Source organism: Scyliorhinus canicula, chromosome 13 (assembly GCF_902713615.1).
Source record: "Scyliorhinus canicula chromosome 13, sScyCan1.1, whole genome shotgun sequence".
Classification (NCBI taxonomy): domain Eukaryota; kingdom Metazoa; phylum Chordata; class Chondrichthyes; order Carcharhiniformes; family Scyliorhinidae; genus Scyliorhinus; species Scyliorhinus canicula.
Window position 1 is genome coordinate 84043475 of NC_052158.1, and position 25096 is coordinate 84068570.

The 25096-nt window shown below is 43.7% G+C and overlaps 1 protein-coding gene across 1 annotated transcript in view; it reads right to left on the minus strand.

The window, feature by feature from the left end:
* Window positions 1-1394: 1394 nt before the first annotated feature.
* clstn2a (calsyntenin 2a) overlaps window positions 1395-25096 on the minus strand; it is a 757260-nt gene continuing 733558 nt past the window's right edge. Inside the window, exons 14-18 of the mRNA XM_038815467.1 lie at window positions 17765-17935; window positions 17049-17194; window positions 16716-16848; window positions 12479-12663; window positions 1395-2150 (exon numbers count right to left, since the gene is read on the minus strand). Coding sequence (XP_038671395.1) covers window positions 1965-2150; window positions 12479-12663; window positions 16716-16848; window positions 17049-17194; window positions 17765-17935 — 821 coding nt within the window. The 3' untranslated portion in view covers window positions 1395-1964. The remainder of the gene's footprint in view (window positions 2151-12478; window positions 12664-16715; window positions 16849-17048; window positions 17195-17764; window positions 17936-25096) is intronic.

Below are 25096 nucleotides of genomic sequence, written 5' to 3' on the forward strand. Positions count from 1 at the left end.
ACACCCCCCCCTCCCCCCCCCCCCCCCCCCCCCCCCGCACCTCTGTAACTTCTGCAAAAGACTGGGAAACTGCCAGAAAATATCCATGTTTATAAAAGGGTGAACATCAATATCAATAAACCTCCCCTTTATTCCAAAGTGAACTGGAAATGGGTCATCCAAAGAACAAAATAACAAATTACTGTATTCCACTTGGAGATCAGTTTAAATAAAGTCCAGTTAACTCAGCTCAGTGCAACAAAGCTTAAAAGTCATTTTTGATTGGTCAATCATGTCTTCCATTTCGGGTAGATCTACTCAAACTGCTGGACTCAACAGCCATAAAGAAAGATTTTGGAGGCCATTTTCATTTCCCCAATTTACCACCCCAGCATTACCCGTTATACTCAACAACTTTTCTTCAAAGTAGATTGATGAATCATTGCAATTTTAAAGTAACAAACTGTCATCTCTGACTGAATAGGAAGTGGTGGAGGATCCCTCCGGGAGAGATTTTTCTTTCTTAACTTCTGTACCGAGTGTTGCTGCCGATTGTACTCATCAACAACCAAAGAATTGTTCTTTCAGAGTTAATTGCAATAAAGAGGATAATCTCTTACAATAGTGACTACATTTACAGATAATTGGAGTGCATTTGAAAATAACTCTTGGATGATACAAAGAATAACAGTTTTTATCTATGAGTGAAGACAGACAAAGCTTGAGCTGCTTGCTAACGTTACCTGAAACCCTCAACTATAATATATGCCAATATTTAGTTTGCTTTTCCACTGTCAGTGTTGTAGTGTTATAAAGCTCTCAGGCTCCAGGGTCTGTTATGATGACCACTCTTAGGTCATGTCTCTGGATGAGGGTTTAGAAAATGCTCACAAAAGTCCACAGGGGTCATAAAATCTGGTGGACTGGGAGTATAGATGTAAAAGTCACACTCACAGCCAGTCAATAAAATGGTTGCATGAAATGCATCTTCAGATTTGAAGATTCTGTGAGATTGGAATCTATGTGAGTGATTTTATGGTCTGTCACATTATCTAGGAGGAAGGGCCAGATAAGAGTTGTCTGCTGCAATAATCCTTGGAAATTATCAAAACACAATAATCATTCTTATCTAACTTCAGCTCATGTGAATTGTTGTTTGAAGATTTTACAACATGCCAGTTTCAAGAAAGGATTTTGACTAATCATTTACACGATAATATGACGCACATCAAATAGATAATCCATCATTTGCTTTAAAATAAGTACACAACTCAGTTAAGTTCCATCCTCCTTCAAATAAAAGTTTGTCCAGCACTTTTTTTGTGAAGTTTGTGCCTTGCTAAACCAAATAAAGAAATTACACTACCTTAACAAAGTGTTACTTGTTAGGATTTAAAATTCCATACATAATTCAGTAGAATCAAAACAGATATTTATGGTTCATAAGTTATGGAAAGTTAGAACTTGAATTCTTTCAATAGTTGAACCCTGGAGCAGACCTCATCTGAGCAACTGCTTTAATTTCCTTATCTTAAGCACGGTATTTACATCATTAAATATAAAATTTAACTTCTCATTTTTAAAGTTTATCCATCTGATCAACGTCAGCATGATCCAATGGAGAATGATTTTTTTAATTACAAACGATTAAATAAAGTACTTCAGAAAATTTCAAGTTACAGATACTGGTACATGATTTCACAAAGTTAATAGTTCTTGGTGCAAAGATAAAACATTCAGGTCACCACAAAAAGAACACCCAGAGAGAGTAAAAGAAAGACAGGCATCATAACTATTGTTTCATGTCAACTCTTGGACCCAGATGGTGATATGTCATTACAAACCGCTTCAAAATTCAGAAAACAACCTGAAAGTTCTTCACAAATTACCAGCAACAGCAATCTAAATAAATTCTGATCATACCACTCTTCAAACATCGCTGGGCAACAAAATCTTGTTTGAGGATTTGAGAGATCAACGGCCTCTTAATAAGGAAGTGTTGAATCATCCCACTCGAGTTGTTCTTGCCTGGTGACATTCTGCTGATCTGCCTCTTGTTCAGCTTCTTCCTCTTCCTCACTTTCCTCTGAATCGGCACTCGTAATGTCATCCTCCTCACCTTCTTCCTCTTCCTCACTCTCTTGTTCACTGTGCCCTTGGTCTTCATAGTTCTGGAATACAACCAGAAACAGTGGACAAGTTAGTGAGACTTGTGAAAATATTCAGCACTCGATGACCTGTTAGTGCGACCTTGAGCAAACATTACTTCAAAAGAAGTTAACATTTACAGGTGACATAACATTTATTCAGCGCCTTGCTCATTTACTTTTCTTTCCTGGAGATTTGTATTGAAGAAAGATTTAAACTGAAATAATGTGGAAGGGAATCACAAGCAAACATTTGAATTTCACTCAATTCCCCTCCATTTTCATTTTCTGCCACTGTTCAGACACTATCCTCCGATATATAGCAGACGGTGTACAGCTGCCTTCCCCCATATCCCTGACGGTATGAAACTTCCATCGGCCACTAATAGATATGTGGGTGTATTCTGGGAGACTCATTCTCATCCTTGGTTTCTCCCTCCCCATGCCTAGCACCTCAGCGATATTCCGCACTTCCTGCTCTGAGCACAGTTGGGTTTGGAAACCTGTCACACATTGAACACAAACATCTGCCCGACCATTCTACTGCGAGTCTTTCACCTTTCATCACAAAAAGCCTAAATCAACACGTGATCCCATTTGCTATGGGCGTCCTACATTTTGTAATTTGCTGCAATGCTAAATGACCAATGGCAAACAACTGCAAAATAAGCAAAAAGGAAAGTTAAGCAATAAGGGATTTAAAAGGAACAGTGCTGGACATGACCAGCTTGCAATAATCTGCTAATATTGAGCTTCATCTATATTTTACAGTACAAAATGTATTATACAAAATACGGTTAAGACTACAATCAGTGCTGGCTGCATATTTACTGGAACAAAATGCATTATGGCTTTTCCTCTATTTATCTTCATCCATTTATGCCAGTCACAGCCATATGGAATTTAACTCATTACTGGATACGAATCCCAAAGTGGCATTCACCTCTGTATCTAAACTAAGTGAGCGTGGACATTAGATTTAGATTTCTTTTGATTTAGATTTGTTGTCACATGTACCAAGGGACAGTAAAAAGCATTGTTCTGCGTGTAGTCTAGGCAGATCGTTCCATACATGAAAACATAGCACATATGATAAATACACAATGTTAATAGGACATACGATAGAAACACAATTTAAATAAATAGACATAGACATCGAGTGAAGCATACGGCGTGTAATGCTACTCAGTAGAGAAGATGCGTGGATAGGTCAGTTCAGTCCATAAAAGGGTCATTCGGGAGTATGGTAACAGCGGGGAAAAAGCTGTTTTTAAATCTGTTAGTACTTGTATCTCCTGCCCGATGGAAGAGGTTGGTGGAGAGAATAACCTGGGTGGGAGGGGTCTTTGATTATGCTGCCTGCTTTCCCAAGGCAGCAGGAGGTGTAGACAGAGTCAATGGATGGGAGGTGGGTCCGCGTGATGGACTGGACTGTGTTCACAACTCTCTCTAGTTTCTTACGGTCTTGGGCTGAGCAGTTGCCAGACCAGGCTGTGTTGCAGCCAAATAGGATGATTTCTATGGTGCATCTGTAAAAATTGAGAAAAGTTAATGTGGACATGCTGAATTTCCTTAGTTTCCTGAGGAACCATAGGTGCTGTTGTGCTTTCTTGGTCGTAGCATCAATATGAGTGGACAGATTGTTGGTGATGTGCACACCTAGGAATTTGAAACTTTCAATCATCTCCACCTTGACGCTATTGATGCAGACAGGGGTGTGTATGATACTTTGGTTCCTCAAATCAATGACCAGATCGTAAGTTTTGCTGACATTGAGGGAGAGATTGTTGTCGTTGCACCATGCCACTCGGTTCTCTATCTCCCTGCTATACTATGACTCATCGTTGTTTGAGATCCAACCCACTATGGCTGTGTCATCAGCAAACCTGTAGATGGGAGTAGGAGCAAAATTTTGCCACACAGCCATGTACGTATAGGGAGTAGGGGGCTAGGTATGCAGCCTTGCAGGGCCTCGGTATTGAGGACTATTGTGGAGGAGGTGTTGTTGTTTATCCTTACTGATTGTGGTCTATGGGTCAGGAAGTCGAGTATCCAGCTGCAGAGGATGGAGCCAAGTCCTAGGTTTTGGAGTTTTAATGTGAGATTAATTGTTTGATATGCAGAGTGGGATGGTACTACACATCTACTGCCAATCATACACATTTTTATGGTGGCAAAAGTCTAACTCAATGGGAAGAAGGTGATTGCAGTACGTTCTCGTCAGCAATTGTTTGATTAGAAGAAGCCATTTATTCTGGACAGAAAGTGTGGATATATTGTTGAAATTATTTCTCCTTTCACCTTTGACAGTTAGTTCAATGCAAACTAGGCATTGAAACTGAACCGTAGGGAAATAAACCAACTGCATTTTATAGTTGGAACTCATCGTACATGCTCTTTGTGGTCTGTAATCATGACTGATAGGTCTGTGCTTATTTATAGATCTCCAATGGTTACTGATAGATTTTCATGCAGTTCAGGCAGCTGTGTCTAACTGGAAAGGATAGATCAGTTTGAGTAAATGTCTGTAAGTTTCAAGCAGAACTGTTGAGAGTGTGTGCCTTTAAAAAAAATTGGGACACGTTGCTCTTTCCATGTCTGTGCCCATTACTGAGCCCTGGCCTCCATATAACATTTTCAGCTGAGAGAAGGATGGTCGACCTAGAGATGTATAACATTAACCTCAGGAGACATCTAATGTGCCTCTGAAGCAAGTCTGGCTGAATTCCTTTTTTTCTAACATTGGGCCACTTGACAGCTGTTAGCTGAGGGACAGCATTCCAAGCTAAAGGAATGTGGTTTCACGTTTTCTTAGGTATTAAAAAAGTCCATGATTGGCAGTAAAATTCACCAAGACAGATCACTCAGGGTTCAGTTGGTCACAGCTGCCCTACTGAAAGTGCAGCCATCGGTATAACTACCCTTTGATTCCTATTATCCAGCAAACCATTATTCAATTTTCTCATGAGCTTTCACTTTATTCCATATTACTCACCTGGATATTTAATCAAATCAAAATGCCTCATAGCAAACATGTTAAGAGTCATCCACCAAAAACTTTATGTACTTAAAAGTATGCCATCAAGGTAGTAGATGTAGGTTGGACTTAATGCCCTATTCTCAGATTTCATAATATACTTTAACCTCTCCATCCAGAACTCCAACATTCAGGAACAGCAGTTGTCTGAATTTTTTTTTCATGCAGGCCCCACAACTCTCGGGGTCGCCACTCATGGCACTGCAGTGGGAATAGAGTTGGGCAATGGAGGGAGAACAGTCAGCAAATAGGTAGGAATTGAATGTAAACATCAAAGCATTTCACACATTTGGTATGCTTCTGGGAAAGGAAATTATTTTTAAAAAGTTTTATTTATCATTTCTTTCAACTAAATGTGTGGGCCTGTTGGTAGCTCAACTGTAACCTGTGTCTTCCCACATTGTAGCACGCGGGTTCCACGGTATGCATATTACACTTAATTATGTAAGGAGCAACAAAAGGAGTCCACACCGAGTTGTGGAGAAAAACAAACTTATTTATTTAATATGTTAACTATTATGTCCAGCTCCAGTAGTTCCCGACTGCGTCTTCTCTAGTCGGTGCCTGACCGGCTGACTCTATTAATACAGTGTGAAACAAGGGTCAAGCAAGCAATACATGAGCAAAAGCAGCATAGGGCATCGTGAATAGTGTTCTTCCAAGGAACAAATCAGTCTGAGCCTTGCTGCTCCTGATTGCATTGTACATTTGCACCTATGTCCAGAAAGATCATGCTAAGGTGGGTACAAAGTCTCTGACCCATCAGCAATTCCGTGAGGCTACCCCAGTCACTGCAGAGTGGTCCTGTAGCTAAGAAGAAACGAGCCAGTCTGGTGTCCATTGATCCCAACAATTGTCTCTTAGGTCCGCATATAAAAGTTTGTACCGCTCGCTCCGCTAAACCATTAGAAGCTGGATGGTATGGGGTGGTTCGAATATTCCCATCCCACTGTCTTTCAGAAACCCGGAGAAGTCCTCACTCGTGAAAAGAGTGGTGTTATCAGTGACAAGCACTTTGTGCCGAACGACAAACGTACCTTCTCGATGATCTCCTGGGGCGTATTGTTCGCCATCTTGTGTATCTTAAGCCACTTTGAATGTGCATCTATGACTAATAGGAACATGGACCACTGAAAAGGACTGGTAAAGTTGGCATGTAACCGTGTCTACTGCCAGCCCAGCCATTCCCAATGATACAGGGGCGCGGTCGGCGGGAGCATCTGATGCTCTTGGTAAACAGAACATCGCTGGGCCATCGTGTCAATGTCCACCTCGAGGCACGGGCAGCTTGTTCATCTTGGATATGTCTAGATGACCATTGTGAAGGTCTTTCTGAATTAACTCCAGCCCCTTGTCCAGGGCGATTATGCGTGTACCCCACAGCAGGATAGTATCCTCTTCACTAAATTCAATTTGGAAGAAAATGCCTTCAACTCACTGGAAGCTGTCGATGCTCTCCCCTGCATAGGACCACATGATAAACTTGGGAAGAACCGGGTCTGTCTGGGTCCAGATGCTGTGACAAAGGATCCATGAAATTCAGGATCGCGACCAACTTGGCCGTTGAGGGATCGACAAAGGGTCTATCGCTAAAGACAACCGGCTCAGTACATCTGTATTCGCAATTTGAATCCTCGACCTATGTTCAAATGAATATCCGTAAACGACGAGTAAGGACACGCACGGAAACAATGGGCTGAATTGCTTTATCCTCTCTGAAAAGTCCGAGTAAAGGTTTATTATCTGAACCGAGTTTAAAATGGCGGCCGTAGACATACTGATGAAATGGTTTCTGGTGAACACCACCACAGTGCATACATTTTGTCTGCTGCAGCCAACATACGGGAAGCAAAAGATATCATCCGTTCCCTTCCGTCCTCCATTCGGTGGGACAGGACGCCCCCAATAACATTGGGGGAAGCATTGTATGTGACGAGCAAGGACTTGGAGGGATTGTAATGGGTGAGCAACCAGGAAGACGCCAACTGTCCTTTTACCAGCCGAAAAGCTGCTTCCTGTGGCCAGCTTGTGGTACTTTTGGAGAAGGAGGTGCAAGGGAGTCGACGTAGTTGCCAAATTTGAAAGGAGCTTTCCATAATAATGAACAAGACTGAGGAATGATCGAAGCTCCGAGCCATGCGTTGGGGCGGGGGCCTGGTGGATGGTGCGCACCTTCTCCGTGATGAGGTGGATATCCATCCGATAGCCGGGGTAAATATCTCCCTCGCATGAAATATGAACTTCCCACTCGACAGGCGGACACCAGCTTCAGCAAACCACTTCAACACAGCCTCCAGGTTATCCAAGTGCTCTTGCTCAGAGCCACCCGTGACCAGCACACTATCTAAATGAATAGCTACACGCGGGAACCTCTCAGGATGTCCTCCATTACGTGTTGAAACATAGCACAGGAGGTGGTACTTCGGAAGGCAGCCATGTAAACTCATATAGGGCCCGGTGTATGTTGATGGTGACATGCTTGTGAGAGGCAGGACCCAACTCGAGCTGCAAATAGGTAAGGTTCACGTCGAGCTTCATGAACAAATGCCCCCCACGAGTTTCGCGCAGAGATACTCAATGCAGGGCATGGAATAGTAGTCCAACAGCAAACTGTTCTCACCATTAACTTGCAGTCCCGCATAAACAAACCATTTTGTCCGGCTTCACGACCTGAACCATCGACATTGCCCATTGACTGAAATGGACGGGCCTGACGATGCCAAGGACTCCAACTGACTGAGCTCTGTCTCCATCTTCTTGAGCAAGGCATAGGGAACTGGGTGTGCCTGGAAATATTGAGACAGGGTTCCCGGTCGACCTGTATGTGGGGCACGGCCCCTTTTATCCTTCCTAATCTGGGCTGGAACACCTCGGGGTATTTCCCCAGCACCTCTGCCAAACCATCGGAACTAGTCTGCAGCAGTAGGTGATGCAGCCAGTCACGCCCAACAAGCTGGGCTGTGCCTGTTTGAGAGGGAGGCACACAAACTGGTGCCCACAAGCCACCGCGGTCATAGTCGTACCCTCAACCTACATATTTACCTCCCACTTGCGCACCTTCAATTCAGCCAGTGGACCATGGAGTTATTAGATCAATGAAAAGCCAGTAGATGAACAGTGTTTTGCATTGTCTTGCGAACAGCTGCAGTACTTATGTGCTCATGCTTTTAAGAAGGCTTTCAGTATCGAAGATGCTCTTTGGTGTTTGGCAAATGCATAGGACAGTGTCACTGGGAGAATTTTGCAGAATGCGTGGCATAGGTCATGTTCTACTTAATGACAAAGACACAGTAACATTTTGAGGGCTTTAATGTAAGTGAAGCCAAGGTAAAGGCAGTTGATCTCTTGGGTTATGCCGAGTTAATGCAAAGTGACAAAATCATTGACCTACAAGGTAGACAAGGAAGACATTGTGGCATTGTTAAATTGTAAGGATAATGCTCCAGCTGTGCAACAAGTAAAGCATCAGAGATAACGGAGGCAGATTTACAACCCCTATGTCTGTAGCTAGTGACAACAGTGATGAAGATAATGTTCCCGAGGAAAAGGATACTATGGAGGAGGAGATAAATCTGACCTCCAGCTTCATTTGCTTTCTAAAGCAATGAGGTTTCAAAATCCAGCAAGTTGTCATGCAGGTGCCAGGATCCAAGAGGAATTAATAAGGGAGCAGCCAAAATACATGAAACAAATGGCATTACAACAACTGTTTGATGAAGTTGGAAAATCTTGCACAAGCACAACATCAGTCATCATGCCCAATCTCATCAACCAACAAACTGGACTAAACACAGGACCCAGAATGAACTGTTCTTGCTGTTGACAATCAGTTACTTTCCTTTATGTTCCTTCTAGCTATTGGTGAAATAAGGCAGTGTATGGAATCACCTGTTCCCTTGACATCACCGGCATCATTTAGTCCACTTTGGAAATAGAGAAGATATAGCATTTAGATAAATAAAGTCATCTTTGTCCATGCTTTATAATATTTTGTCACTGTTCTATACCTCAGGTACATATTAATATCCAGTTCACAAATTTACAGTTAGGTATTCCAACATTATTCTATAATCCAGAAAATTCTAAATTCCAGAAATGCCTTGGTCCCAAGCACTTTGGTTTAGCAAAATTAGTACAAAGAACAAAGACCATTACAGCACAGGAACAGGCCCTTTGACCCACTAAGCCTGCGCCGATCTAGATTCCTTAAATAGATCTACTACTTATTGCCCAAACGATCTGTATCCCTCCATTCCCGCCCATTCACGTGTCTATCAAGATACACCTTAAACGTTGCTATCATGCCTGCCTCAACCACCTCCACTGTAATGCGTTCCAGACATCCACCACCCTTTGAGCGAAAAACATTCACCGCACATCTCCCCTAAACTTTCCCCCTCTCATCTTGAACCTGTGCCCCTTGTAATTGATACTTCCATCCTGGGAAAAAGCTTCTGACTATTCATCCTGTCTATATGTCTCGGAGTTTTGTAGACCTCAATCAGGTCTTCCCCAGCCTCCGTCTTTCCAACGAAAACAATCTTGAGTATTCAACCTCTCTTCATAGCTAACACCCTCTAGATCAGGCAACATCTTGGTAAACCTTCTTTATACCCTCTCCAAAGCATCCATGCCCTTCTGGTAGTGTGGCGACTAGAACTGCATGCAATATTCCAAATGTGGCCTAACTAATGTTTTATACAACTGTAACATGACCTGCCAACTCTTATACTCAATGCCCCAGCCTGGGAGGGTAGACATGCCACATGCCTTCTTGACAACCTTATCCACCTGCATTGCCACTTTCATGGAACTATGAATCTGAATGCCAAGATCCCTCTCTATGCGAATGCTCCTAAGGATTCTGCCATTTATTGTATAAATCATATCTGAATTTGATCTTCCAAAATGAATAACCTTGCATTTGTCTGCATTGAACTTCATCTGCCAATTCATTTTTTTAAATTTCGAGTACCCAACTCATTTTTTCCAATTAAGGGGCAATTTAGCGTAGCCAATTGGCCTACCCTGCACATCTTTGAGTTGTGGGGGCAAAACCCACACAAACACAGGGAGAATGTGTAAACTCCACACGGACAGTGACCCAGAGCTGTGATTGAACCTAGGACCTCGGCGCCGTGAGCAGCAATGCTAACCACTGTGCCACCATGCTGTCCCCTCATCTGCCATTGCTCTGCCCAACTCTTCAATCTATCAACATTCTGCTGTATTCTATGACAATCCCCTTCACTATCTGCACCTCCACCCATCTTAATGTCATCTGCAAACTTGCTAATCAGACTACCTACATTTTCCTCCACATGATTTATATATATTACAAACAACAGTGGTCCCAGCACTGATCCCTGTGCAACACCATTAGTTACAGGTTTCCATTCTGAAAAACTCCCTTCCACTGTTACCCTGTATCTCCTGTTGCCAAGCCAGTTATTTATCCATCTAGCTAGCACACCCCGAATCCCATGCGACCGTACCTCCTGTACCAGTCTGACATGAGGAACCTTGTCAAATGCCTTCCTGAAGTCCATGTAGATGACATCCACAGCCTTTCTCTTCTCAATTAATTTTGTCACTCCTCAAAAAAACTTTTCACAGTAACTTCATTCCAGTGTTAATTTAAGTCTACTTGTGACATTAATAAAGATTATGATTATTCTCAAGTTGGTAAGACCTTCCTGCACAAAACCATGTTGCCTATCACTAACAAGTCCATTTGTTTCCAAATGTGAATAAATCCTGTCCTCAGTATCTTCTCCAACAGATTCCCCACCACTGACATCAAGCTCACTGACCTATAATTACCTGGATTATCCCTGCTTCCCTTCTTAAACAAAGGGACAATATTGGCTATTCTCCAGACCTCTGGAATCTCGCCTGTGGTCAAAGATGATGCAAAGATATCTGTTAAGGCCCCAGGTATTTCCTCTCTTGCCCCCCACAGTAACCTGGAATATATCCCATTCGGCTCAGGGGAGTAGTCTATCTTAATTCGTTTTAAGCTATCCAACACTTCCTCCTTCATTATGCTGACATGTCCTAGGGTATTCACACACTCATCCCTCACCTCAACATCCATCATGTCCTTCTCCTTGGTGAATACCAATGCAAAGTACTCATTAAGGATCTCACCCACTTCCTCTGACTCCACGCATAACTTCCCTCCTTTGTCCTTGAGTGGGCATACTTTTTCCCCAGCTACCCTTGTGCTCCTTATTTATGTATAAAAGGCCTTGGGATTTTCTTTGACCCTGTTTGCCAATGAAATTTCATGGCCTCTTTTAGCCCTCCTAACTCCCCATTTGAGTTTGCTCCTACCTTCCCTCTATTCTTTAAAAGCTTTTAGTCTGTTTTTAGTTGCCTAGACCTTATGAATGCTTCCTGTTTCTTTTTGACTAATTGCGCACTTTCCCTTGTCATCCATGGTTCCCTAATCCTGACACTTCTGTCCTACATTTTCGCAGGGACATGCCTGTCCTGCACTCTGATCAACTGGTCTTTAAAAGACGCCCAGGTATAAAATGTGGATTTACGCTCAAACAGCTGCTCCCAATCCCAATTCTCCAGCTCTCGCCGAATTCTGTTGTGGTCAGCTTTCCCCCAATTTAGCACCCTCAACTCGAGGACCACTCTTGTCCTTATCCATGAGTATTCGAAAATTTATGGAATTATGATCACTATTCCTAAAATGTTCCCCTCCTGAACTTTTGTCACCTAGCCAGGCTCATTCCCTAATACGAAGTCCAGTAAGGCCCCCTCCCTGGTTGGTCTATCAACATACTGTTTCAAAAAAAAACCTCTTGGACAGACTTAACAAATTGTTCTCCATCCGACCCAAGGGAGTCCCAGTCAATATGGGGAAAATTAAAGTCACCCACCACAACAACCCTCCTATTTTCATGGCTCGTGTGTTGAATATTATCAGTAGTAACAATCATGTTGTTTTTTTATAGTAGTATTAATATTACTTTATTCCAATAGTTTACCATTATATCGCTATTGAGCTATCCTGTGTAATTCCTTGAATTGTTTGGATTCACTGTTTTAGACTCAGTTCTATTCTTACTACACAACTGGATTGTCCATACATTTCCTCAAGCAATCCTCAAAATATCACAGAAACAATCAGCAACGTACAATGAGATATCTTCTATAAAGTCTTCTATTATCCTCGCACCTTGCCTGAGATAAATGGATATCAGTGCTTCTCCCCGGTCTTTAAAGTTGCAATGTTGTCCGCTTTCTTCAGTCAAAACATGTTGTAATAGCGGTTAACCTAACATCTCACATTACTCACCTCCATTGGGTTAACAGTAATGGTCAGAGCAGAGTCATCCCAATCCATTTCATTTTCTTTCCCACTCTCATTATCCCGGTTGGTGCGCTGGTGGGCTGCTCGAATTCTGAAGACCCCCAGAACAATGATAAAGACTAGGAAACTAATGCACACTACAATGACAATAGTGGCAGCACTGGGAATAACTGAAAAAGAAATCAGAATCAAAGGAAACAAGGATTTAAGATTTTGTATTTGCCTGCAAGCAGGAAACCAGTATTTGCATTTAATTGAAGAAGGAGCCACAATCTTTAAAAAGAAACAACGCTTGTTATAATGGAGCAATTCAAAAATCTGTGTTTGTCTGACTGAAAATCCATCAAAATGCACACAATGATAAATTGCACAAAAGTGCATTGTGGTGTGAACATTTAAAATAAGTTGGGTAATTATAAAATTAGATCATTGTTAATTTTGAAACCTACAGTCATAGAACATAGAACAGTACAGCACAGAATAAACCTTTCCTAAATAACAGTCCTAAATAAACCTTTTATATCCACCAGAGTTACTGCCTATTCCGCAAATTTAGCATTTGGTAAATGCTGCAATGGTGCAAGTATGAAAAGTGATCTACTGTACATGCTTTGCCTCTTTGGGGAGCAAGCAGCTTCTACATCAATGTGATGTGACAGGGTATTGTTCACTTCTGCCATTTCTATTAGTACAATTCAGTTGAATAAATAGGTGCTGAACCTCAACAATCCCAACTTAAACTCAACTCTGTGGCTGCCTGATCTTGGCCAGAAAGAGATCCTTCAGGGAGATCGATTCTGGAAAGAACTAGCTATTGTAATCAATGCTCCAAAGTTTGAAAATGTTCCATTCTTTTTCCTTGTGTCTGGCTCAGGTCATCTAGAATAAATAATTATATTGAATCCTCAATTTTTAAAAATGTGTGCTATGCAACAGTGAGGGTGGTGCATGTGTGAGAATGTAAGCAGGGAGAAGTGAATGAGAACATCACATGAGTATGTGCATGTGATTGAAATGTTACAATAGTAACTATACTTTAAGAAAAGTACTTAATTAGCTGAAAAGAACTTTGGGATATCCTCATGTCCTGAGGTTGTGAAAAGCATTGTTAGTCTTATTTTTGGCGGATATTTAAGTTATCTATCAGAAAATTTATATCGGTAGCGAATGAATATCATCCCAGCGCAAAGCCAGTGGTTTCAATGTTCTCCGCAACGTAACTTTTAAAAAAAAATTTAGAGTACCCAATTATTTTTTCCAATTAAGGGGCAATTTAGCGTGGCCAATCCACCTACTCTGCACATTTTTGGGTTGTGGGGGCGAAACCCACGCAGACACGGGGAGAATGTGCAAACTCCACACGGACAGTGACCCAGAGCCGGGATCGAACCTGGGACCTCAGCGCCGTGAGGCAGCTGTGCTAACCACTAGGCCACCGTGCTACCCTTTCCGCAACGTAACTTGATAAAGATCATTGTATGCGGGGAACCGTGCTAAAAATCAGGAAGGAAGGAAAGAAGGAGAAGGGAGAAGCAAAGGAGAGCAAAATTTGGAGAGGAGTAAGGGAGTCAGCAGAGAATGAGAAAGAAAAAATGGACAAACCCTGGAATGTGTCAGGGGTTTGGGGCAGGGCAAGTACAGATGGGGGATTTGAATAAGGGGAGGGGAAGAGGGTTGGGAAGGAGCAGTCAAATGCTCCACTTGGTTGGCTCTGGCATAGTCTCTTGGTGGGATGGGTCAAAGATGCCAATGCAATTGCAAGCTCGCTCATTGTTGTGTTGCAGGAATGCCAGCTTGGTTAGCTTTGTCAAAGGCTGCAGAAAGGTCAAGAATGAAAAGGTTTATCACAGTTGCAGACACAAAGCTTAAGAATATAAGAAACAGAAGTAGGAATAGGTTATTTGTCCCCATGAACCTGCAATGCCATTCCAAGAGATCTTCGGCAGGGTTCTCCGGTACCCCAGCCGTGTGTTTCTCAGTGGCACACCACTCACTGGCACCGGGAGTATCTCTTTCCACCGCTTGTCAATGGGATTTGCCCATGCCGCCAGGAAACCCACAGCAGGGCTGTGCTGCCAGCGGGAAAAGAGAATCCCAACGACCGAAGAATTCGAGCCCATAACTGATCTAATGAAGCCTCAACTTCACTTTCCTGCCTGCTCTCCATAACTCTATAATCAACCCCCTTGTAGATCAAAAGTCTGCTAGTCAGTCTTGAATATATTCAATGATCCAATTTTCACTGCTCTTTGAGATAGAAAATTCAAAGATGAATGGCCCTTTGAGAGAAGAAGTTCCTTCTCATCTCTATCATATATTGGGGCATTTCTTATTCTGAAATTCTATGACTTTATGATAGCCATTTCAATTCTTTGGCAGGAGTGGAAGATGATTGGGTGGATTCAAACATGGACTTGTGTGAAAAGTGGGCATGGATTTGGGAAGTGACAACAGATTGAAGGATGCTGGAGTGGACAGAGGAGTTTGAAGAAGGGCGGCACGGTGGCGCAGTCGTCAACACTGCACCCTCACTGCGCTAGGGACATGGGTTCGATTCCGGCCTTGGGTGACAGTCTGTGTGGAGTCTGCATGTTCTCCCCATGTCTGTGTGGGTTTCCTCCAGTTTCCTCCCACTGTCCAAAGATGTGCAGGTTGGTAGATTAGCCAGAATCAATGCACGGAGTAATTGAGAATGGATAGGGGATGGGACCTGGGTAGAGTGTTCTTTCAGAGAGGTGGTACAGACTCGATGGGCTGAATAGCTTCCTTCTTTACTGCTAGAATTCTATGGACATATGTTTTGAAGGAGAGAGGCATCAAGAGTTGTTGCTTTTGAGGGAAGATGTGATAACATTTGACTTGAAATGAAGAGGCGAGGGAAACAATAACTTTATCAACGGGGCGGCATATGGCGCAGTGGATAGCACTGGGACTGCGGCGCTGAGGACCCGGGTTCGAATCCCGACGCAGGGTCCCTGTCCATGTGGAGTTTGCACATTCTCTCCATGTCTGCGTGGGTTTCACTCCCACAACCCAAAGATGTGCTGGTTAGGTGGATTGGCCACGCTAAATTGCCCCTGAATTGGAAAACATAAAATAATTGTGTACTCTAAATTTATTTTTTAAAACTTTATCAGCTAACATGGGAAGCAGGAAGGAGAGTTGACTGGTCAGTAGTTTAGTGCAAATAGGGAGCAGGATCTAATGGACAAGATGAGCTCAGAGGGCATGAAGGAGATAAAATAAATTAGGTGACTGGGACTTAAAATGCAACAATATTAATTCAATGCTGCGTAATTCCGTGAAATGCTAAAATACAATTTTCCTGTAAGTCTATTTGGGTGTTAAATCTGCTGAATTTCTGACAGAAGATGGTCCGTGAATGCTTCGGACCCAAATTATTTTCTTAAAAGGAAAGTGGATATATAAACCTAGGGCGCGATTCTCCGCAAATGCGGAGAGTCGTAAAGGCTGCCGTGAAACTGGCCGTGTTTCACGGCAGCCTCCGTGCCCCCTCCCGGGACCTGATTCTCCCCCCGGTCGGGGCTAGCAGCGCGGCCCCGCGAAGCACGGCATCGTAGGCTTAGCGACCGTCGCTAAGCCCGCGCACCAAGGGTCACGGCGGCTGACGTCAGCCGCGCATGCGCGGATTGGACGGCTCCAACCCGAGCATGCGCAGATGACGTCATCACGCATATGCGGCAAACCCGCGCATGCGTGGGCCGTCATGCCCCTCAGCCGCCCCGCGGACTGATCCTGCGGGGCGGCGGACGAACCAAGAGTGCGCGGGTTTTGGACCCGCTGCCCGCGATCGGTGGGCACCGATCGCGGGCCCATGCCACCCGTAGCCGTGCCAATCGGTGCCATGGTTGTCGGGAACGGCACTTTGCACATGTTTTAAAGGCTGCTGTAGCCTTGGGGTTAACTGATCTAGCTTCCCTCTGGCACTGGAGAGGTAAGTGTCCAAGTTTCCATGGCACGCAGACTTTCACTTACTTCTTCACAAACAACTTGGATCTAATTATCAGAACTTAAAATGGTCCAAATCCAATTCTAAAATGCCAATTAGTCTTGTTAATTATCTCTAGTGTGTTGTTCATGGTGTTGTAAAATTCAACAACAGATCTTATTATAAGCTTTTAAATATGAATATTTCCATATATTTCAACTTAATGACAGTCACTGCTCTTTGTTTCTTTGTTTCAGGAAACAGTTTTACTACCTGAGTTATGAGCAGCATTAAGGTTGTGACCTGGAAGATCGGGCAGCGAATGATGGATTGACTGCAGGAACTGGGGTTGAACCACCGCATGATTAACATGGTCCATAAGATTAATGTTGTGCAGAACGTTCACCTAGACAAACGAAACCAAGGTGGTCAATAATCATCCTGTCAAATTAAATCAATTTTCACAGTTCTGTCCCGGTGACAGTCTAAGTGCATTACTGTTCACCAAGTAAATTACACGCAGCATTCATGTATTGAGCAGTCTTTCAACGTGACCTTAATACATCAGCTGTCTCAATGTCTACACTCCATTTGTCTTTTTCTCACCTCTAAATTGAATTCATTGCTCGTGTAGCGTCCATTGAGTTCCGAGCATGTCAGCCTAAACCTTCGACCAAAAATGGATGCAGTCTCCCAGTTACGGTAACGGAGTTTGCGAAGAACATGTTCATAGTTTGCCATGCTGTCCACACCTAATGAGCACACAAAGACACCACCGTCATGTGGAAGACGTATCAATCATTTGAATAATCATTGTTCATGGAAGCGGCCAATAATATTTCTCAAAATAGCTCTTGTTAAAAAATAATAACATTCAATTTGAAGAGTGCCACATATTCTATAATATTTCAAACAATGTTCTTCAAAAGAAATAACCCTTCAGTTCCAAAATGATGCAATCTTTTGGGTTATTAGGATAACACAGATTTTTCTTCATTGTAACAGGAAATAAAACCTACTGTTGTATAAAGGTTGCAATTTTGGCTGCAAACCAATTACATTTTCATATAGTTTGATTCAGATTTCAATGCAAGCATTTCTTCTCGATCTTCACAGATAATGTGATGTATTACAAAGGGAAAAGCTAGAAATTTGCTATCTCTATCGGCATATTTTCAATACAGCAACTTGGGGATAATCAGATCACTGTATCAAGTCAACAAGCATTGCAGTCAACCTGAATGATGGAGGCACACATTCAATTTGCATTACAATCAAATGGGCGCGTTATTATTACTCTGCATGAAAGAAAATGAAATTACCATAAATGGACATTCCAGCTGTGGAATTTGTGAATTCGAGATGTTTCCCATGCAGCTCAATTGACTCCAGTTCCAGGCATTCCTCTTCTGAATTGAGTTCATCCCCAACGATCAAAATGTCACAGTAATCCAGGTTGTGCACAATCTCTTCTGGTCCAGCAGAACGGTGGCCTACAAAGAAGATTTTACAAAACGCTGGTGATTATGAAGCAGCCCAATATTAAATCTGTACAGAAATATAACTCCTATTAACAAGAAAAGGATTACTATAAATCATTCCGCTTCTAAATTACAACGATTCTTATCAGATGCAGCAGTAACTCAAGTATCTGGCTTCCAGCCAGAAGGTCCTGAATACAAATCCCACTCTTGCTCATCAAATTTGTTTTATCCAGTTTGATGATTTTTGTCATCTCTTATCCAGGCTGGCTAGATGGGATTTCACATGAGGCTGAAATATTTCCTCTTGCAGAGAAGAAAAGCTTGTATTATCTCCCTGCCAGATTGTAATTGAGAGAAGTATTGAAGGCAACCACGGTTCATAGCTCGAGCTATGGTCCTTCCCTTCTATTGCGCTTGCTGAGTGCGCACAGCCTCCAGTTGCCTCACACTGTAATGGTTTGGTCGCTAATTTTCAGTTTCCTTCATGTCCTTCCATGGAGTTATTCAAATCTGATTAAATACTTCTTTATACCCTCAATAATTCTTAACTTTAAACACAAGTCTGTTCAAGAACAGAATATTAGTCTCCCATCTGAGAAAATATCTGTCACAACTCTGAAATAACATGGGAAATACGCTGTTGTGAATTCAGGTTTGTTCCCAGTTGGAGCAAGGTCACTTTAAGAGTCTGATCACGTGATGTACTGATGAAGTCATCTGCCTTTGGCTCAAGCAAACGGGCAGTCTATTCTAACAGCCTGCGGAGTAAACACTTTTCCAATAAAGCTCGTGTTTGTTTCTACCTTTGTGGTAAGCAAACCCATCCTTTAAGACTACCACAAGGAAAACCAGTGATGAGGAGGTCTGAACCACACTGGCAGACTCACGGAGAAATAAAAATAAAGAAAATCGTCAATCCGTGCGCAGACATCCAAAAAGGATTAAGAGGTAAAAACATTGCTACATAAAACTGTTGATGGAGGGGTGCCAAATATTGGGAGCAGCCATTGAAGGAACTAAAAGTTAAACTTATATTACAGAGGAAGCAACATCGAAAAGAAGCTTGCCACGTGCTCTGTCCAGAAAGATCTGGAAGAGTACAGGGAGCACTGTGAGTAGCAAGAACCCTGCAACAATAGCTTAGATATGGCGGCATTCCACAAACTTGGAAGGAAACAGGCTGAGCTCAGGAATATCTTGCTTGGAAAAAGTGAGGAAGTGTTAAAACTTTAGAGACAGAATTGTTTGTGAGTTAAGAAGCAAAGCTATCAAAAAAAAGCTTTTAACAGAAGGCAACTAAAACCTTAAGGTTTTAGAAGTTGCAATCTCTATGGAGTTAGCAACAAGGATGCACAATAATTAAGTTTGAGCATTCAAATCCATGAAATGTGGCTGAGACCGGAACACAGACACAGGTTTGAAATTGCCACCAATTTCCTTCCAAAAACTGAGCACGCAGCAGCAGACTGCAAAGATGCAAAATGCAGGAATTGTGGTAAAAAGGGGCACATCAAACGTGTATGTTGGGGAAAGAAACACGTTCCAAACAAGAACTATAAAAAGCAAGAACCAAGGGCGAAATTCTCCCCCCCCCCACGACGGGTGGGAGAATAGGGGGAGGGCCTTCCCGACTTTTTTGACGCCCTCCCGCTATTCTCCCCCCCCCCCCCCCCCCCCCCCCGCCGAAATCCCGACAAGAATCGCTGCCGCCGTTTTTTTACGGCCGGCAGCGATTCTCAGCTGTTAGAAGGGCCGAAGTCCCAGCCCTTTACGACCTTTTTACGAACGGCAAACACACCTGGTCCTGCCGTTCGTAAAAACGTCGTGACAAACTCGCAAAAAATAACCATGGCACCGATTGGCACGGCAGTACCACGGCCGTGCCAAGGGTGCCATGGGCCCGCGATCGGTGCCCGCGCACTATTTGTCCTTCCGCCGCCCCGCAGTATCAATACGCGGGGCGGCTGAGGGGCAACCCGGCCCGCGCATGCGCGGGTTTCGCGCAATAACGCGATGACGTCACCCGCGCAAGCGCGGGTGGAGTCTTCCCACCTGCGCATGCGCGGCTGACGTCATATGACGCGTCAGCCGGCGCTAACTCCGGCAAGCGGGCTTAACGATTTTCGTTAAGCCCGACTTGTCGGAGCCTCCGACGTCGGGCTGCTAGCCCCGACGGGGGACCAGAATCGGTCCCCCGTCGGGAAGGGGCGCGCTGCCGTACGGCAGTTTTACGATTTCTCCCGTTTTGGGAGAATTTCGCCCCAAGTGTCTCAAATAAAAAATCGAATAGAGGAAAAAGGATCCATCTTGTACAAGAAGGAGGCCTTCAAAAGTAAAAACCGTAACTGAGGTACCTGCACCTCGACACGACAATCAACTTTGGTTGTTTTTGGGCTTATTAAACTATTATGGAAAGTTTGTCCCTAGTCTAGCAACTATTCTCAAGCCTTTACATAACTTATTGTATCAAAACAGGAAATGGAAATGGATGGATCAGTGCGAGAAGGCCTTCATACAAGCTAAAAAGGCACTACTAAAGTCAGAAATCCTGACTTACTTTGATCTGTAGTTACCATTGCAACTGGCTTGCAATGCATCACTTTATGGGATGGGAGCAGTGGTTTCTCACATGACGCCTAATGGTGAAGAGAAGCCAATAGTGTTTGTATCGAGATCCTTGAACAAAGCAGAAATGAACTATGCCGAAATAGAGAAGGAAGCTCGAGGCATCATTTTCTGAATCAAACTTTTTTGCCAATACCTATACGGAAGGAAATTTACTTGCAAATGGATCATTGACCACTGATGACACTTGGGCTGCATACCGGTATTAAATCTCTAGCTGTGAGCTGGATGCAGAGATGGGCATTGCTATTGTCAGCACATGCGTACACGATAAAATATCGGATTAAATTTCCATGGGAACGCTTGGCCAAGCTGCCAAGACCCTCGGGACACAATGCTCGGCGTTGCCGGTTAGTGCTGTGTGTGTCTGACGTGGGGTTCGGGGTATCCCTCCCGACAGGGCACATTCAACTCTTTTGGTACAACCAATTCTCTAGATGACCGAATGAGTCGTGAATTAATAGTCCGAGTGGTAATATTTTCTATTTCGAAGAAGTTGATAACTTGTCCTGCGGTTACAGGAGTGTTAAGAGGTATATCAGAAATAATCCACTCCTGTCAGAAGTTATGGACTTGGTACTTCGTGGTGAGATCATGGGAGCAAACCCAGCGTTGAAGCCATATGTTACCCAAATACTTGGAACTATCCGTTGTCTCTCTGGGGAATGAGGGTCATCATTCCACCATTGTTAAGGCAACGTGTCCTAAACCAGCTTCATGATGGTCATTATGGGATAATGAAGATTAAGGAAATTGCTATTTTTGGTGGACAGGGCTGGATAGCAAAATCGAGAAGAAGACATGTATTCCGTTGTGTAAAGGTTCAAAACCTGTCACCTCTAGAACCAGAAGAGCCATGGCGAAGAGTTCATAAAGATTATGCCTGACCATTCGAAGGACACTGTTTTTCATTGTAGGAGACATGCAAATGAGGTGGCCTGAGGTTGCCACAATGAAGACTATGTCCTTGGAGAGAACAATAGAAAGGCTGGGCGTGATTCTGTTACCCTGAACAACTCATCAGCGACAATGAGCCACAGTTCATTTTGAAATAGTTCACAAATTATCTAAAGGAGAATGGAATCCAATACATCCATCCGCTCCTTATCATTCTGCCACAAATGGGCTGGCTGAAAGGTTTGTTCAGACAATGAAGCATTCATTGAAGGTAACTCTTGAGCAAGGATCATTGTCTAAATGACTAAGCCAACCGCAGATGGCATCCAGGAATACAACACGTTCAACAGCCCAAAGTTCTTCAGCATTACTCATGGTAAAATGTCAGTTATGCACAGCGATTTATTTACTGAAGTCACCTAAGACAAGGGAAATTGTTGAGCAAAAATAGCAAATTCAATTTTTGCAACGTAAGAACAGGGTTAAACGCTATGGGCGGTATTCTCCGCTCCCGATAAAAATTGGGATGGCCATCGTGAAATCGACCGAGCTTCACGGCGGCCTCAAGGCCCCCTCCCCGCACCTAATTCACCCCCACCCGAGGGGCTAGGAGCGGGCCCCCGTTGTTTCCGGCCGCAACCTCTTCGCGCCGGAAATGACGCAGAAACGGCGCTTTTCTGATGTCATCCGCGCATGCGCGGGTTGCCGGTTCCAACCCGCGCATGCGCAGATGACATCAGCACGCAGACGGCATGAACCCGCGCATGCGCGGTGCCGTCTTTCTCCACCGCCTCCCGGAAAGACGTGGCGACTTGATCTTGCCGGGCGGTGGAGGGGAAAGAGTGCGTCCGTTTTTGAGGCTGGCCCGACGATTGGTGGGTACTGATCGCTGGCCTGTCCCCTCCCGAGCACAGTCGCGGTGCTCCCGTCCAAATCGGGCCCCTAGATGCCCCAAACGGGCATCTGACACCCGTTTCACGAATGCAGCGACCAGGTGTGGTCGCTGCCGAGGTGAAACGGGCGTGAAGGGCCGGCCGCTGGGCCCATCAGGCTCGGAGAATCGCTGTTCACCGTGAAAAACGGCGAGCGCCGATTTTTCTGAGCGGGGGGGTGGTGGGGAGAATCGCTGGGGGCGCCAGGGGGTCATAAAAAATGTCAGGAGGCCCTCCCCTCCCGCGATTCTTCCACGCCACGTGGGAAGCAGAGAATTCCGCCCTATGTTTTCCAGAACGCATTGGGAAGGAACTAAAACACCAGTGAGAAGTGGATACCTGCCATCATCTCCTACACAGTTGAAACTCAGGACCATATAGTGTGGAGAAGACACGCTGATCAACTTCTAGCAACTAGAACTAGTTTGCCTGAGACAGTCAACTGAAAGTCCGCAAACAAACTGTGCCAAGTGAAGACATTACTGAGAATCTGACAATATCAGAAACAACTGTGGAAGACAGTAACCACGGTTGAGGATATTACAACACCAAGTCAACCTCTGAACACTATGTTGACTCCAGTTGAGAGAACTATGGATGATATCCAAACTAAACCAAAAACACCTGTGGTTGCAGTCAATACGAAAAAGCAGATGCCTGAGGTTCAGCGACAACCACACAGAAATCAACATCCTCAGAAACATCTAACTTACTGATTGTTGTGTTTATTAATTGTTCATACTGTAAATTTTGATTGTTAATGTTATATTGTGTTTCATTGCAGGAACTTCTAATGTAAAGGGGGAGGAAAGTGTTGTGTATTCCTGTTTGTTCCTAGTTAACAAGGTCACTTTAAGATTTTGATCACGTGATGTACTGACGACATTATTAGCCATTGGCACGGGCAAAGGTCAGTCTATCCAAACAGCCTGTAGAGTAACCTTTCCAATAAAGCTATTGTTTATTTGTATCTTCACAATCTGCAAGACTATCCTTTAAAAATATCACATACACAATTACATTCTCACCCTCATCTAACCTTTCTTGTCTTTAGCTATTTTATTGATCCTACTGAGATGGCACAAGGGAGCTCTGTCAATGAATCAGCAATTGCATGCTTTATAAATTACATTGTCAAGCTCATTGCATTGCTGAAGACAGGTGATGTTCATTTGTAACTACTGAGCTGCATGAAGAATAAACTTGCAAAAGGTAAAAGACAAGCTGCTGTATTATTCCTCCATCGTATACTATTCTTGATCTCCTCTGAACTTGTATCCTTTGATCAGTCCATGCTCTTGCTACAGTCTGATATATATTCCTGTTCCCTGAAATCACGTTGTTTTGAGATTTCTTTAGAATATGCTGAGGTGTGTATTGCCCTCAGTCTTTCCTTTAGCCTGTATTCCAACACGATATTGGTCTAATTGCATTTCTTTTTTAAATAAATTTAGAGCACCCAATTATTTTTTCCAATTAAGGGGCAATTTAACGTGGCCAATCCACCTAACCTGCACATCTTTGGGTTGTGGGGGCGAAACCCACGCAGACACGGGGAGAATGTGCAAACTCCTCACAGACAGTGACCCAGGGCCGGGATTCGAACCCAGGTCCTCAGCGCCGTAGGCTAATTGCATTTCTAATTGTTGATCTACTCTAAATTATCTTTTAGTCTTTTAATCTGTGTTGCCTATTCTTTTTTTTATAAACTTGAGTATCCAATTATTTTTTTTCCCAATTAAGGGGCAATTTAGCATGGCCAATCCACCTAACCTGTACATAGATTTCATAGAATTTACAGTGCAGAAGGAGGCCATTCGGCCCATCGAGTCTGCACCGGCTCTTGGAATGAGCACCGTACCAAGCCTATACCAAGCCTGAGGGCAATTTAGCCTGGCCAATTCACCTAACCTGCACATCTTTGGACTGTGGGAGGAAACCGGAGTACCCGGAGGAAACCCACGCACACACGGGGAGACCGTGCAGACTCCACACAGACAGTGACCCAAGCCGGGATTTGAACCTGGGACCCTGGAGCTGTGAAGCATTTGTGCTAACCACTATGCTACCGTGCTGCCCCATCTTTTGGGTTGTGGGGGTGAAACCCATGCAAACACGGGGAGAATGTGTAAACTTCACATGGACAGTGACCCAGAGCTGGGATTCGAACCCGGATCCTCAGCGCCGCAGTCCTAGTGCTGACCACTGCACCACCGTGTTGCCCTGGTGTTGCCTATTCTTCAAAACACGTCTCCGTGTGTTGTTTTCACAAGTAAAAGAATGTAGCAGGAAAATACTAGGAGGTGAGACAACTGGGAGAAAATTAAAGAGGGATATCAGCAGCACAAGTCAAAACAGACCTTGTAATACAATTCAACTTCCACTGCATACAAGTTCTTCTTGTGACAACCGTCATTAATCTGAGAATTTGAACTGCTGTCGCAATATATTTTTGCACCACAGTTTGGTAAATTCTAGTCCTTGGATGTCAAATACTCCCAATTGCAAAAATACAAATATCACAAGATAGTTCTTCTGAAATGATACTGAAAGGGTTGGTCGGACACTGCAAAGGAATCCAATGTTTCCGATAGGGTCGGCCAAGAATGACATTAACAACATTGTAATCAACTTCCTTCTGATTAGCACCAAATGTCAGATCACAGAAAATCACAAAGGAGAGGTGATTTTTAACCCTGTCCGCTTGTCAAAAGAC